The following is a 15,656-nucleotide window of genomic DNA, read 5'->3' as shown; positions in this document are numbered from 1 at the left end:
CACTAAACTAAACAAAACTAAACAAAAAAAAGTGTATGCGTGAACTATTTCGACATATATATTAGTCATTTATGCCTTTCAATACTCAAAATAGCTGCTATATTTTCCAAACTTTTTTTGTTAATAACTTTTTAACGAATAACGAGCGCGGGCTGAACCTTCTGAAGGTCACTCAGGGGGGTGACCTTGACAACATACTAAAATATCAAGGTCAACCAAGGTGATCCCCCCCATCTATACAATTACCCATTTATTTTATATTTAACAACCATATACATATATCCTATATATTAATTACACATATAACTTAATACACATAAATCAAATATAAAACTTTAATTGTTACTAAAAAATAAAATATTGAACTTTTTTTCTTATAGTACGTACATTACATATATTGATCTTAAATAACTTTATTGGATTGGGGAGATGGCTGGTCTAGTGGGTAGAGCGCCAGATTCGTAATCCGGAGAACCGGGTTCGAATCCCGCTAGGCCGATGAGAATTTTTCTCAGCAAAACGCTGCCCCCCCATCTGGCGGATAGATCCCAAATGGATACAGTATCCCTAGATGGTAAACTGGGCTCCGTCTTGCGGAAGAGACGTTAAACCGTTGGTCCAGAAAGGGTTAAAGTGAGAGGAGAAAGGGTAGTAGTGTAAAGGTTTGGGTAAGCAATAAAGATAGTTTAGTTAGTTAGTTAACTTTATTGGATTGATCTAATAGATTGATTGAAAAAATTATTTATTTTTGTTAAATAAATTATATTAAGACTTACATTAGAAATACGAAAAAAATACAAAAAACGACAAATATATATTTTTCCTTATTTCTTAGGAAGAGCGCAATTATTTTTATCGTTGCTCGATAATAAGGTGAATACCACCTTTTATAGCGAGACCAAATGATTTCTCGTTGTAAATGAACGGCTTCGCTGTCCGGGGATGAGGTTTAAATCTATATTTTAACAGAAGAGACACGAGTCCAACTTTTGTTTCTATGTATCCAAATTCCTTTCCTAAAAATTAATAATACCAATGGAATAAAATTTATAAAACATTTGTGTAGTAACTTATTATAGATTTAGCAAGTTTTTTCTTATCAATCTGAAAAGTATTTACTCATCCTTTTCATTTAAAAAACCATACAAAAATTTAGAAGATTAAATTATTAATTAAGTTATTAATTAAATATTTTTATAAATATTTTTGCGAAAAAGAGAGAAACCTGACATATAATTAAGTGTACATTTTAATTAAGTTACACTTAATTAAAATATGTTAGTTTCTTTCTTTTTCGCAAAAATATTTATAAAAATATTTAATTAATAACGGTGATTATTTAGTTTAACGTACCCTCCTCCAATGACTTTAACCTTGACATATGTTGTCCTGAGTAACTTTTTCTTATAACTTAATCGTCGGTCATTATTTAAAAGTTATGAACAAACGAATTTAATTGAAATATATGTAATTTTCGAACAACGTGTATGTAAGAATAGTGAGTTTGTATGTAGACCTACTGTAGGATATCACAATGTTTATTATTGCTTATTAGAAGCTTTCATTTCTCTACTATTACCAGTCTTTGCGTTACTCTTGTCGAGTTTTATTATGTATCTACACGAATTTCTACATTTAACAGTTTGTGTCAGTTGCCAAGGCAAGTAATTTACTGATATCCCATAGAGCACAAAATGTTTTTAAAATATTTTTTAAATATTTTTTAGGAAGATTAAAATAATTCACAAAAATATTTTTTGAATGTTTCTATGTCCGCCAGATCATGTCAGAAAAATATTTTCAAAAATATTTTTATAAGATTGCAAATAAATATATTCAATAATATTTGTAAAATCTTTTAGAAATATTACTTCAAAAAATAAAATATGTTTAACCCAATAAGTAATAATTGTGTTTCATGTTTGAAAGATTTTTTTAATATCTGTAAAGTATAGGTACATCTTTTTTTTTGATATTTGAAAAATATACATATCTATCTTGTGAATGTCATGATTTTGCTTCGCCAGAGACCTGCTTATATTAGCCCTCAACTGAAATTTACTTACGAGTTAGTCTTACCATTATGCGCTGCCTAGCAGCGTCGTTCCAAACTAGCACGGAAAGATGCGCTATCATGCATCTTTTAATTAAGACTAGCACCACAGACGCGCGCTTCGCGCGCGCTATTTAGCTTTAACATTATGCTATTACTATTACACTATTAATTTCTTGATACACACAACTGTCAAAATATACGATGACAGCTGCAAATGAAGTAAGCGCAGCGAGAAAACCAATCAGCATCGCGGAAAAGCGGCAACAATAAATTCGACTATCGACTTAACATGCCTTTTTTTAGAAAGGAATATATTTCATAATATTTCAAAAATATTTGAAAAAATATTTTAGAACCAATAATAGATTTAAAATATTTTTAAATATTTTGGAACAAGATTATAAAACAATAAATATGTTGATTTAAATTAATATTTCAAAAATATATTTCAAATATTTAAGAAAATATTTCCTGGGTGATAAAGAAGAACATTTTTATAAATATTTTTAAAAGATTCTCAAAATATTCTTAAAAATGTTATCACAAAAGGTTTTTTAACTTTTTTAAAATATTCCTAAAACCATTTTAAAATATTTCTTGCAATATTTTTATAGAAATATTCAGAAATATTTTTTGAAAACATTTTGTGCTGTATGGGATATGTGTATAGACAGTACACATGTAAGCGGGGGAGGGGTGGGTGGGGGTGGATCTCGATTTGCGTGAAAAGTTGAAAACCTGAACCGTACAATGATAGATCTTGTTGCGCCCTGTAAGCAGAGACAGGATGGGGTGGATCGAAGCGAGGTTCACCACACCCAATTAACGCCGATCTGCTTATAGGGCAAAACAAGTAGTCTAAGAGCTGGCTACAAAAATTAAAAATGATATGGTGCAGTCAAAATTTGTATATGAAAACCCTCCTTACTATCTGAAAAGCACGTAGCACTGCAGCCAGAAGTCGCTCCCGGGGAGGGAAGCGTGGGCGGGCCGTCAAACGCGTTTATTTTTAATCAAAATAAAATCTTTAAGTGCAGTTCTGATATTTTGTGAAGTTGTAGTTTTTAACTGTAGAAATTACGGAAAATTATTGCCAGAAATCTAAGCTGGGGCTAAAACGTTGCCAGAAGTCGGTAAACTTGTAAAAAAATTGTTTAAATTTTAATGACAAGGTGCAGTTCTGGCGATTTTGTTTTTATATTATTTAAGGCTTAAAAAAATTGGATATTAATTGCCAGAAGTCAAAACGATGGCTAAGTATGTGAACAATGATAATATCGTAAGAAGTCGGTAAAACGGAAAACAATTCTTTAAAATTTAAATAATAAGGTGCAGTTCTGGCAATTTGTTTCTTTTATTATTTATACTGTTAGTGAACTATATATGCAATTGCAGAAGGCTAAGTGAGGGAAATGCATAAAAAAACCATAATCATGCCGAGTAAGCGCTGAACTGTTAAAACCGCGGCGTTAAGTGTTTGAAACACATTGTGCAAAAATAAATTGCATATAAAAATGTGTCATCAACTAAATTCAGAAATAAGTAAGCAAAGGCGAAAAATAAAATTGATGATGATGATGATGATGATGTGTACATAGATTTTATAAATTATTATCTTATGCTAACTAGAAGTATCAGAATGGGCGATTTTGAACTGTACAAATACGTTATTCCGAAAATAAGCAATGTTTTTTTTATTTTTAATCAAATGAATTATGCACGGCTTTTTTAAGGCCACATATTTCATAAACATACGACATAATCGCTGATCTTATCCCATGGCTTTTAGACCATCGCTGACGAGCTGCTATGGAATTTGAAAAATGTGATATACCCGTGAGCTTCCGGGCAGCATCGGCATTGACGGTCTGTTCCAACGTTAAATCAACTGGTATTCTTGAAAAACGTTTATCAGTTCGTTTAACACCGAACATTCCTTTCTTAAAATTATCTGCTAAATCTGGATGTGTTTGTTCAACTTGTAGTATATTATCATAATATTTTTGTGTCCATCGTGCATAATTTATTTGATTAAAAATAAAAAAAACATTGCTTATTTTTTGGGAATAACGTATTTGTACAGTTCAAAATCGCTCATTCTGATACTTCTAGTTAGCATAAGATAATAATTTATAAAATCTATGTAGGGTAGAGCGGGGTCAAAAGTAACAATTTGACTTTAGAACTTGATTGTGGAAGAACTATTACAGTAAAAGAAAAACTCTTGATACCCTAAGTTAATGTGATCATTTCACTTTATGGAAATCCTCCTATTTAAATCTTGTGATAAACCAAATAAGAATTATTAATCAAAAACATAAACGAGGGAAAATGTTACAATCGCTCCCGACTCCGGGTCGGTTGCAACACTATAGGGGATCGATAGTAATAGTTTTAAATAATCAAAATAAAAAATGTTTATTCAATAAAAAATAATAATTTCTCTTATATTAACAAAAACAAACTAAAATATTCATATTCTCATACAAAAGAAGTAAAATAAAATCTTATTCTATTAAAACATAACTTCTTTATATCAATTATAGAAAACATTAACTTTGTTCATTTAATTATAAACATTTTTTGTTCTTATATTTTTAAATGATAGGAACACAATGTCTTTAAGGACTAGTACAAATAAAAATTACTTTGAATCACAGTTGTTACAATCGTCCCGAATATGTTTTTAAACTTTGACTTAAAATTTTTAATAATAAAATACCAAAAATAAATAAGTAATAATTATTATAATAAGCAAAAATAACGAAACTCAAATATAACCTAAAAGAAAAAGTACTTACTTGCAGTGGATATATTATATTAAAAGTTTAAGATTGTCGGAAGAAATTACTTTACGGCCTCAAAAACATATTTTATTAATTGCACACGTCCACTCAATACCCAGGCCGCAGGCGTTCTGAGACACGTTATAGCTTGTTCAGCTTCATCTGTTAACCAACAGAAGCATTCGCATCTATGCCTATAACTATAGATATTTGAGTTGTTACCCTACATCATCATCATCATCATCGACTTTATTTTTCGCCTTTGCTTACTTATTTCTGAATTTAGTTGATGACACATTTTTATATGCAATTTATTTTTGCACAATGTGTTTCAAACACTTAACGCCGCGGTTTTAACAGTTCAGCGCTTACTCGGCATGATTATGGTTTTTTTATGCATTTCCCTCACTTAGCCTTCTGCAATTGCATATATAGTTCACTAACAGTATAAATAATAAAAGAAACAAATTGCCAGAACTGCACCTTATTATTTAAATTTTAAAGAATCGTTTTCCGTTTTACCGACTTCTTACGATATTATCATTTTTCACATACTTAGCCATCGTTTTGACTTCTGGCAATTAATATCCAGTTTTTTTAAGCCTTAAATAATATAAAAACAAAATCGCCGGAACTGCACCTTGTCATTAAAATTTAAACAATTTTTTTACAAGTTTACCGACTTCTGACAACGTTTTAGCCCCGGCTTAGACTTCTGGCAATAATTTTCCGTAATTTCTACAGTTAAAAACTACAACTTCACAAAATATCAGAACTGCACTTAAAGATTTTATTTTGATTAAAAATAAACTCGTTTGACGGCCCGCTCACGCTTCCCTCCTCGGGAGCAACTTCTGGCTGCAGTGCTACGTGCTTTTCAGATAGTAAGAAGGGTTTTCATATACAAATTTTGACTGCACCTTATCATTTTTAATTTTCGTAGCCAGCTCTCAGTCTAAAGGTTTTTTATTGTACGGTTACATGTGTACTGTCTATACACACATATATCTTTAGAAAGAAATTACTTCCTTTAGCACCGACACAAACTGTTATATTTCTCGAACTTTTATGTTCTCAACTTTTAAATAAGTAATGACCGACGATTAAGTTATAAAGAAAAGTTACTCAGGGTTATGTCCTTGACAACATATGTCAAGGTTAAAGTTATTGGAGGAGGGGGGGTATCTAAATAATTACCGAATACACTGAGAAAAAAAATTGTTGATTCAATAGCATCTGTGTGATTGAAAAATATTTAATTGATTCAACTACAACGCTCTTAATATTATTATATGGGAAGTGTAATCCAAGAACTACATATTATTTGTTTCAAAAAACGCAGTAATATTGAAAATATTTTTTGATTTAATGACACATTTCGTTGCTTGAAATGCATATGTAATTTCACCAATTAGATATTTAATAACAAATAAATTTACTTGATTTTGAAATACTATAATTGATATAAATAATTATACTTAATGCGTTAATCCGTACTGTGATTGAAACAAGCACACTGTTGTAGAGATTGAGATTCGTAATAACGCCCGCAATGCGAGTGCAGTGTTGTCAATCCGGTAATTAAATTGACAGACCTTGTACTTCTGTGTCAAGTATTTTTAACATTTTTATGAGTACGTTTCTATTTCAACGGAAAGTAGATAAGATTGGCTCAAATATAACTATGCAATCCTCTTAATCCTACGTTATTGCAATCAGTATACATATTTATTTAGTGTAAGTAAAAACGCCATTGAAAGCAATATCTGATTCTGTCATCAAAAAAATTTATTTTGACAAATATATATTTATTTTATTAGAAATAAAAATGTTATTTATATAATTCAATTTTTGCCGGAATTACCGAGATAAACGTTTTCACCGATAGGTGGCCTTATTTCTCAAATGTAAAATTCGATCAGAGACCGTAAATAAGGGCCCACGGCGAAAGCGTCTTCACTCGCAGTTCTATCATTGAAATCCATCACTCGGGTGATAGATATGATAATTATTTATTATTTATATATTTATATATGTGGCAGTCGACCAACCGCCACATGTATAAATAAATAAGTAATAAATAAATATTTAAGTAAAATAATGAAATTTTATTAATTACGGTGTCTTATCAATTACAAAAATCATTGCGATAACTACATATTCATTTTGTGAATGTAAATTCGCAATTGATTGGTGGTAAATACGTAATCCTCTCTATTAACTATATCTTTTTTCTTTCCAACTAAACCTGTATTTCAAAGAATTTAAGTTGTGATTATATAATTCAAATCTAACAGGTAATCCTCCAACTATGTATAGCATATACTTTTGATAAAAGACTGCGTTTTAGCAATCAGAAAAAATATATAGAGAATAATATATGATGTTGAAACAATAAATTATAATGTTAACATTGCAATAGCAAATATTATTGCAATAAATACATCTTTCGTTGGCACCCCGCAATGAGACATTTCGTTGAATCAGCTTATATATTTTTTCAACCAATTACTTTTTTTCTCAGTGTACATTTCTTAAATATAACCAAAGAAGTTTTTAAGACGCAACTATTGTGACGCTCCTCATTGTGAAATAAAATGCAAAATACAGACATGTACAAGACTATAAAAATAATTCTAAACAATAATTCGATATATAAATTATAGATATATTAATGGATTCATTCACATCCTTACCAATGCAGATACGAGGCCCTCCTCCAAATGGCAAAAAGGCATAATGATGCCTTTTCGCTCTCTCATCTGCTGCGAATCGTTCCGGATCAAATCTTTCCGGGTCTGGGTACATCGAGGGGTCCCGATGCAGCCCAAGCACCGGTATAACTATAGGAGTCCCTTTGGGGACGCGGATGTTCATTGGCAAGTCTATTTCCTTAGTGCAGATTCGGTTCAACATTGGAATAGGTGGATATTTTCTAAGAGTTTCTGGATATGTAAAAGAAAGGTATAAAGATATATTTGATCAAAAATACAAGCAATTTATATAAACTTACATATTAATAACGAAATATTTTTGTTACTTATTGTAATACTTGCCATTTACTACTTTTTCAAGATAAGTCATTTCGTTTACAGCGTCATAGGTCAGACCACCATGCTTTGCCAATATTTCATCGATTTCTTTGTGAACTTTGTCTTGAATATTTTGATTTTCCGCTAATTCATACATGGCAAACATTAATGTTGCCGCAGAGGTTTCAAAACCGGCAAGGAAAAATATAAAACTTTGGCTAGCCGCTTCCGCCATGGTAAGTTTGCTTCGGGTTGCTGCAAGTGAATAAAATAATGTAGTTTTTTAATGATCTGTTTTAAAAAAAATCTTAATTATTTGATTTACAAAACTGCAACATGAGATAATAGATGCAAATTTTTAAGACATATAGGGAAACTGCGGGTATTAATGTAATATAATATGTAAAAATATATATTTACATGTTACGTCGGTCTTCTTGTCATTGCCAGGATCAACGTATCCTTTGTCCATCAATTCAATAAGGAGATTCATAAAATCGCGTCTTATCTTTTTATGCGCTTTCCTATATTTTACATTCTCTCGAAATATGTTCATATAAAAGCTGTCGATTGATCGGTCTATGAGGGGAATTGAAAAGAAATCCATAATTCCCGGCATAGACATACCCAGGATAAGTCGTGAAATTTTCATCCGTAAAAAATTTTTGCTTTGCCTTCGATATTCATTATTTGGTTCCTCAATACAGTTAGATTTGATGCCAAATGCCGTTGACATGATCAAATCAGTCGTGTATCTGTTGGTCAAATTGGTAACTAATTTTTAGTAACTTTTATCGAAAGGTACGAAACATTAAAGATGTTATAAAATTATATAAGAAATAACTTAAATGAATAAAGAAAGATTGATATATATAAAAATTAAGTTAAAAGAATTTCATTACGTGAATATGTTATTTATTCTCTTTCATCCTATAATATTTACACTTTTCGTCTTAAAAACAATATACCTTGCAAACATATCTTTCATTTCAACGGAATCTCTCATCTTTGCTTTGGTCTCCAGATACTTTGTAAGTTCTTCCCCACATTCCTTCACAATATCGAACATTTGCTTTATTTTTGCCTTACTGAAAGTGGGACGTAATTGTTTGCGTAAACTTCGCCATTTCTCTCCATTGATAAAAACCAAATTGGCGAACAATGGATTTATTTTCTCATTTATGTATAAGCCACGGTCGTGGAAACTTGAAAACTCCTCTGCCAATATTATTTGAATAATACTAGGATCGGCGATCATCAAGATTGGTTTAAAAAACACATACAATCCAAAAATACGATGATCCTTATATTTCAAATAGACATCATGAGCATATACACCTGTTGATAAATATTTCTTTTACATAATTCTACGATATTTTTAAAGTAAAAATACAAATAAAAACATCAGTGTAAATGATTAATAATTTAGTAAAAGTATAAACATATCTGTAATGATTATAAAAAAAAGAGTTATAATAAATTGTGGTATTTATAAGTCATATAACGAATAGTATATTATAAGACTACCTTTTCATAAAAAATTTTTTATTTAGTTGGCATATTGTTCCTTGATGTAAAAATGATTTTTTGCAGAATTATATTGCAGATGAAAACATAACTTATCAATTAGTCATATATTTTTTGATTGAATATGAATGTATAGTTAATGGGGAAATCTATCTGGGATTTATTCTACACACAATCCTTATTTACCATATTGCTATATTAAAAACTTTGTATTTGTAAATTACTTTTACTCTTAAATTTCAATTTTGTCGTTTCCATCTAAATTATTTATATATTTTATTTAATGAAAAATGTGGAGCCATTCAAAAAAGTAATTATACACTCACATTGTCTATGTCAATATTATGAAAGGTAATAGAGGTACTCGCCTGCTTGCTTTCTTCCAGTCAAGATGGCTGTTATGTTTCCCATTGGAAACGAAGGTGTAGGGTTAAAAACGTTTCGTTTTTGCCAGAAATTAAAATCGTATTTATAATATAAATAAATAATTAGGGCAATGATGAAAGCCCCGATTAATTCTAGGAGTACCATGATGAATCTGAAGCAAGAGGAAAAACAACTTTTTTATAAAAAAAATAATAAGGAGATAGCGTACTGTCGACGCTCCCTATAACGATCCCTATAACGGTCTCGCGCATAGATCTTATAAATATAAAAATTTATAAGCTCAAATAAAACAAGAGTGAAAATAAAACCGATGTAAGAATAAGACATACACTCGTCATACACTTATATATATATATATATAACATCAAAATTTCGCATATTTTTAAATAAGCACATCTCATCAAAAAATTGTCGTACTTAAAACTTTCTTTTTGGTTTTTTACATATTCTGGTAGTGGTGATCCTTTAAGAATATTTCCGAGTTTGGTTTTTTGAAAAATTCGCAAAATTGAGCTCAGAAAAGTTAAAAATGTGAGTGCTGGCCGGCAAAGAGTCCGCGTCCAGGTCCGCTTTGTACTACACTTTTTCCTCGTGTCTAAAAGAGGCCAAGGCCGAAAAAAATCTGTGATGTTCTGTGATTACAGCTGCAATGTAAGCTGACCTGGAGACGTCATTTTATAGCGCGGATAACTTTTGAGCTTTGTATGTGTATAAATTTTCTAGCTAAAACTAGTATTCTAAACTTTAACCGTGTTTTACTCGAAATGGCATTTTTCGTTAATTTTGCCATGATAAGTCACGAATGGCTGCAGATATCGACTTGATTTTTTTTAATAAAGATAAAGAATTTGTCCGTAAACTGAACCTATTTTAGCGCACAAAAATTAATTTTTTGTAACTGTTTTAACAACAAAAACTTAAATTTTTCGCAATTTTTTCTTTTTTGGCTGCCATTGTTGTAATCTTGACGTACTTTTTTTAGACTTTAGGTTCAGTCTATGGAGGGGAATCTTACCAACAGAAAAATTGAAAAATTCCAGCACGTTCATCAGGAATCGTGGCAAGAACAGAGCAGTGTTCGCAAATCGCGCGGTCGCCTTCAATCATCAATATCACCCTTAATTATTTATATTCTTGGGACTTTTTGTTTAGTTCGTTAAGAAAGCACTAACATGCTTCAAAAGAAAATGTATGTATGTTTATTTGTTTGTCCACAAACGACATTTGAATTTTACCCAATTTTTGGCCGTTTAAACCTTACCATTCCCTTTCAAATAAAGTTGAGTTTTCACTTTTTGTCAGATTTTTGGAAATAGGCAAAAGTTATAGGAAATAAGATATTACTATATTTAATTAAAAATTGTTCAATCGAGTCTGAGGTACGGTTGTGAATGCAATTAATCGAATTTTATATTAAACTAGCTGGTTGCCCGGGCTTCGCCCCGGAGGACATATGTACTAAGACACGCAAATAGTCTCTCTCTCTTTCTCTCTCTCTCTCTCTCTCTCTCTCTCTCTCTCTCTCTCTCTCTCTCTCTCTCTCTCTCTCTCTCTCTCTCTCTCTCTCTCTCTCTTTCTCTCTCTCTCTCTCTTTCTCCCTCCCTCCCTCCCTGTAAAATTCTATCCCTACTTCATATACAATTTTTTAAGATTTGGTCAATTAATTCCCGAAAAATTGAAAAAATTTCGGTACCGGCTTCCAAAAAGATCGGTAACGAAAAATTATACACTTTATAGCACTCCCCGGAAAATTCTACCCCTGTTTGATCTATAATTCTTTGAGATTTGGTCAATTATCTCCGAAAAATTAGAAAAATTAAAAAAATCGATTTCCAAAAAATCGGTAACGAAAAACTACACACTCTATAGCACTCCCCGGAAAATTCTACCCCTATTTTATATGGTTTTAATACAAATTCGGTCAAATAGTTTTTAAGTTAAAAACGCACAAACATACACCACCCGTAAGAATTAAAAAAATTAAAAAAATCAGTTTCCAGAAAATCGGTTACGAAAAACTACACACTCTATAGCACTTTCCGGAAAATTCTACCCCTATTTTATATACTTGTAAAAATTCGGTCCAATAGTTTTTAAGTTAAAAACGCACAAACATACACCACCCGTAAGGATTTTATATATTAGTATAGATAGACCGAATTTGTATTATAACCATATAAAATAGGGGTAGAATTTTCCGGGGAGTGCTATAGAGTGTATAGTTTTTCGTTATCTATTTTCTGGAAACTGATTTTTTTAATTTTTTTAATTTCACCTCCCGTAAGAATTAAAAAAATCGGTTTCCAGAAAATAGATAACGAAAAACTACACACTCTATAGCACTTTCCGGAAAATTCTACCCCTATTTTATATACTTGTGGTAAAAATTCGGTCCAATAGTTTTAAGGTTAATAACACACAAACATACACCACCCGTAAGGATTTTATATAATAGTATAGAAGAAATTATACTTACAAATTAGTTCAAATTTTAAAACTGATTTCGATCTCTACCCTTAGGAAAATTTACTTAAAAAAACTTAAAATAAACTAGAAAGTTTACCAAAGAAATTACTATTGATAAACTATTGATAAACTAGAAGTGATTTCGAACCAAACTTTAAGTATTTCTATAATATACTTTAAAGGTTACTTTAAGTTAACTCATGCAATTACTATTAATCACCCCCAAAAAAATATTCTGTCATTTAGTGGCTCCCGCTTGATTTTAGAGGATTTTCCTCTGAAATACGGTCTCAAGAAGATATTTTAAAATCTAGAGGAATATCCTCTAACCATGAGACACTAGACTTAAGATTGCAGTCCTCTTAATACTAGAGGACACTGATTTCCGATATTCACCCGGAATACAAAAAAATTATTTATTTCGAAATTTTATTACTATTTTATAACTAAATTTGTTTCTTAAGATGCAGTCTATGATTATAAATATTTTCTCGTATTTGAAAAACACTTACCTTGGTGGGATTCGAACTCGGGACCTCTGGATCGTGAGCCAACTGCCTTACGTGGTAGACTACTTCTTAATTTGATGTAAGTGTTATATATAGTCTACATATGTCATAACCAGCGCAAATATATAATTTTCCAAAAATCATCTTAAGAAACAAATTCAGTTTAAAAAGAGTAATAAAATTTTGAATTGGATATATGATATAATATTTCTTAATGTCTCGTGTGGTGCAAGTGTGGTGAAAAAGGGAACTTGTCTTTTTAAGTATACTGTTGAAACAACACGCATAAGTTAAAATCAGCTTTAAGTATTACCTTTATAAAAAGTAAAGTTAAAGTATATTTATAAGTATTACGTTTGTTAAAAGTAAATTTAAAGTATATTTGCGACTTGCTTATAAAGTTTTTATTGAGGTTAATAACTGAAAGAAAACTTTACGCTCGGCTGTCAGTATACTATTAGTCTACTATTATACTATTAGTATACTATTATTACGGCTAGTATACTTTATAATACTTTAAAATACTTTAAGTAACTTTAAAAAACTTTAAGTAAATTTTCCTAAGGGATACTCACGATCTCTACTCAAATCCTCTTCAATGGATGGTATTTGTTGGACTGAGTACGCCGTTCTTTTATTGCCTCCTTTTATCGTTGCTGTAACAATCCCCCTCTTAATTTTTTATATCTTCTGTGGAAGGTGTAATCGTAACCTTATTCGACGCCCCTCTTTAAATTAATTCCCAGGTAGCACATATTAGTTTTATATACGTTTCTTGAACATAGAGGAAAGTCCCCTATTATGAGATACAAAATCTATTTTGCAAGATTGCCGGAAGTTTATGTGCAGAATTGAAAAATGTAGTAGGCGAGTGCACGCACGATCAAATAATGAATTTTCCACTAAATAGGTTTTACTCTAAGAGCAATAAGTTCATGAGGGAACCAACAGATAGAACCTATTAGTTTAGTAGAAACCTCGTTATCGCATATTAGAAGCCTATCTCATAATAGGGGACTTTCCTCTAGACATATTCCACCCCTATGATATATAGCAAAAATGCAAGGGTTTCTAAAAGTTTTTTTTTGTTAAATACAAAGAACAAATATTTCACATTCTAATTTTTTTATAGTAGGGGAGACCAAGGACAAACGTAACGTTTTGCTCATTTGAATTGATATCTTCGATTTACTTGTTTATATATATAAACTTTTTCTCTTTCATAAAATAAATACATTCTTTCATAAGGTAAATACATTCTTTATTTACATTATGGTATAAATAAAATTCATTCACATTTTATAATTACTTAGAAAAATCAAATTTTATGAAGATCGAATTTGTTACAATTGTCCCTACCCCTAGGGCTGGTTGTAACAGAGCTCAAGGTTGATTTCAATAAGATAAAATAAAATAAAAACGAACATATAATCAATGTAGCAAAAGGTTTTATTTTTTAAAAACTTTTTTAAATAGTTCTAGACGTTTAAAATTATTTTAAACAGACGTTGCTAAACCTTTATTTGTTTTTCTTTTTTGTATATTTGGCATTTTAAAATAATAATAAAAATATTTTTATTTAAAAAATACATATATAAATCAATAGAAATCAACACCAATAACAATTATTACTTTTGGGACAAAAGTAACAGACTGATACTTTTGTCCCAACTTATATTTTTGCCACAATTGGTTAAATCCTCATTATTATAAAATAAACTAACCTCTAACTAAAGGAATAGTGACTTATTTATAATAAACAATAAATAAAGGGGTAAACTAAATTTCCTATAAAATATTAAGAAAATAAGATAACACAAAATACTTAAAATTCGAAGTATAGCCTTCAATGGAAATCCACGAATATAGAAAACGGGCTAACTATAAGAACCGCAGCGCGGTAAATTATGCGCGAAAGTTTTATTGCTTCCTCATGGAGGAAGCTTTGTTTTCGTAAATTCGTATATGAACCTTTGATTGCGTATAAAGTTGGATCTAGTCAACCAAATTTAAAAAAATTATATATGAAATAGGGGTAGAAGAAACCAAAGAAAAGATTGGTTTTTTAGTTTTTTCTGCCAATATGTTCATATTGTTGTAAAACGTCGAAATATCGCCTAAAAAAAATGTCGGTATGTATGTATGTGTGTGTGTATGTCTGTGCCAAATTTACCGAAATTTCTATAACTCCAGAACTAATCAACCAAATCTTAACCAGATATATATGAAATAGGGGTAGAAAAGACTGAAGAATATAATAGAATTATTAAAAATGTTAATAATAAAGGGGTTACCAATTTTTGTTAAAAAAAACAACCAAGTTTACTGAAATTTCTATAACTCAAGAACTAATCAACCAAATTTTAAAAAATTATATATGAAATAGGGGTAGAAAAGACTGAAGAATATAATATAATTATTAAAAATTGTTAATAATAAAGGGATTACCGATTTTTGTTAAAAAAAGAAACAACCAAGTTTACTGAAATTTTTATATAAAAATTGTTAATAATAAAGGGGTTACTGATTTCTGTTAAAAAAAACAACCAAGTTTACTGAAATTTTAAAAAATCCGTTCCCCGTTTCTCTTACTATCACGATAAAACTGTCTACAAAACGCATTTAATAAAACACGATAGAGACAACCTATTCTCTCAAAAAGTCCAAAGTATGAGCGCAGAATACTCGCAGAATGCTCGTAAGAAACTTACGAATTATTACGATCTCTTAATCCTTTATTTCTTTTTTACTGTACGAAATTATGCGCAATTTTAAATTCAATCGATCAAAAATTCAGTCTATAAAAAAGACAACTTCATAATATAGTCATAAGATAATATAGTTCATAAGATAGTCATAAGTTGATAGTTTCACATATCATATGTCATTTGGT

The 15,656-nt window shown here is 30.2% G+C and overlaps 1 protein-coding gene across 1 annotated transcript; it reads right to left on the bottom strand.

Annotated features, from left to right (window-relative positions):
* Nucleotides 1-685: 685 nt before the first annotated feature.
* LOC139773897 (probable cytochrome P450 6a20) lies at nt 686-13,379 on the bottom strand. Its single transcript, XM_071708692.1, has 7 exons — nt 13,339-13,379; nt 9,770-9,939; nt 8,843-9,212; nt 8,295-8,629; nt 7,899-8,129; nt 7,539-7,787; nt 686-1,016 (listed from the first exon to the last, which is right to left on the bottom strand). The coding sequence occupies exons 2-7, from the start codon at nt 9,930-9,932 to the stop codon at nt 853-855; spliced, it is 1,512 nt and encodes a 503-aa protein (XP_071564793.1). The 5' UTR covers nt 9,933-9,939; nt 13,339-13,379; the 3' UTR covers nt 686-852.
* Between the last annotated feature and the right edge of the window lie 2,277 nt (nt 13,380-15,656).

The sequence above is a fragment of the Temnothorax nylanderi genome, unplaced genomic scaffold, assembly GCF_030848795.1.
Source record: "Temnothorax nylanderi isolate EJ_2023f unplaced genomic scaffold, tnyl_v1.0 TNYL_tig0071_pilon, whole genome shotgun sequence".
Lineage (NCBI taxonomy): Eukaryota > Metazoa > Arthropoda > Insecta > Hymenoptera > Formicidae > Temnothorax > Temnothorax nylanderi.
This window is presented reverse-complemented; position numbering and strand designations above follow the sequence as displayed.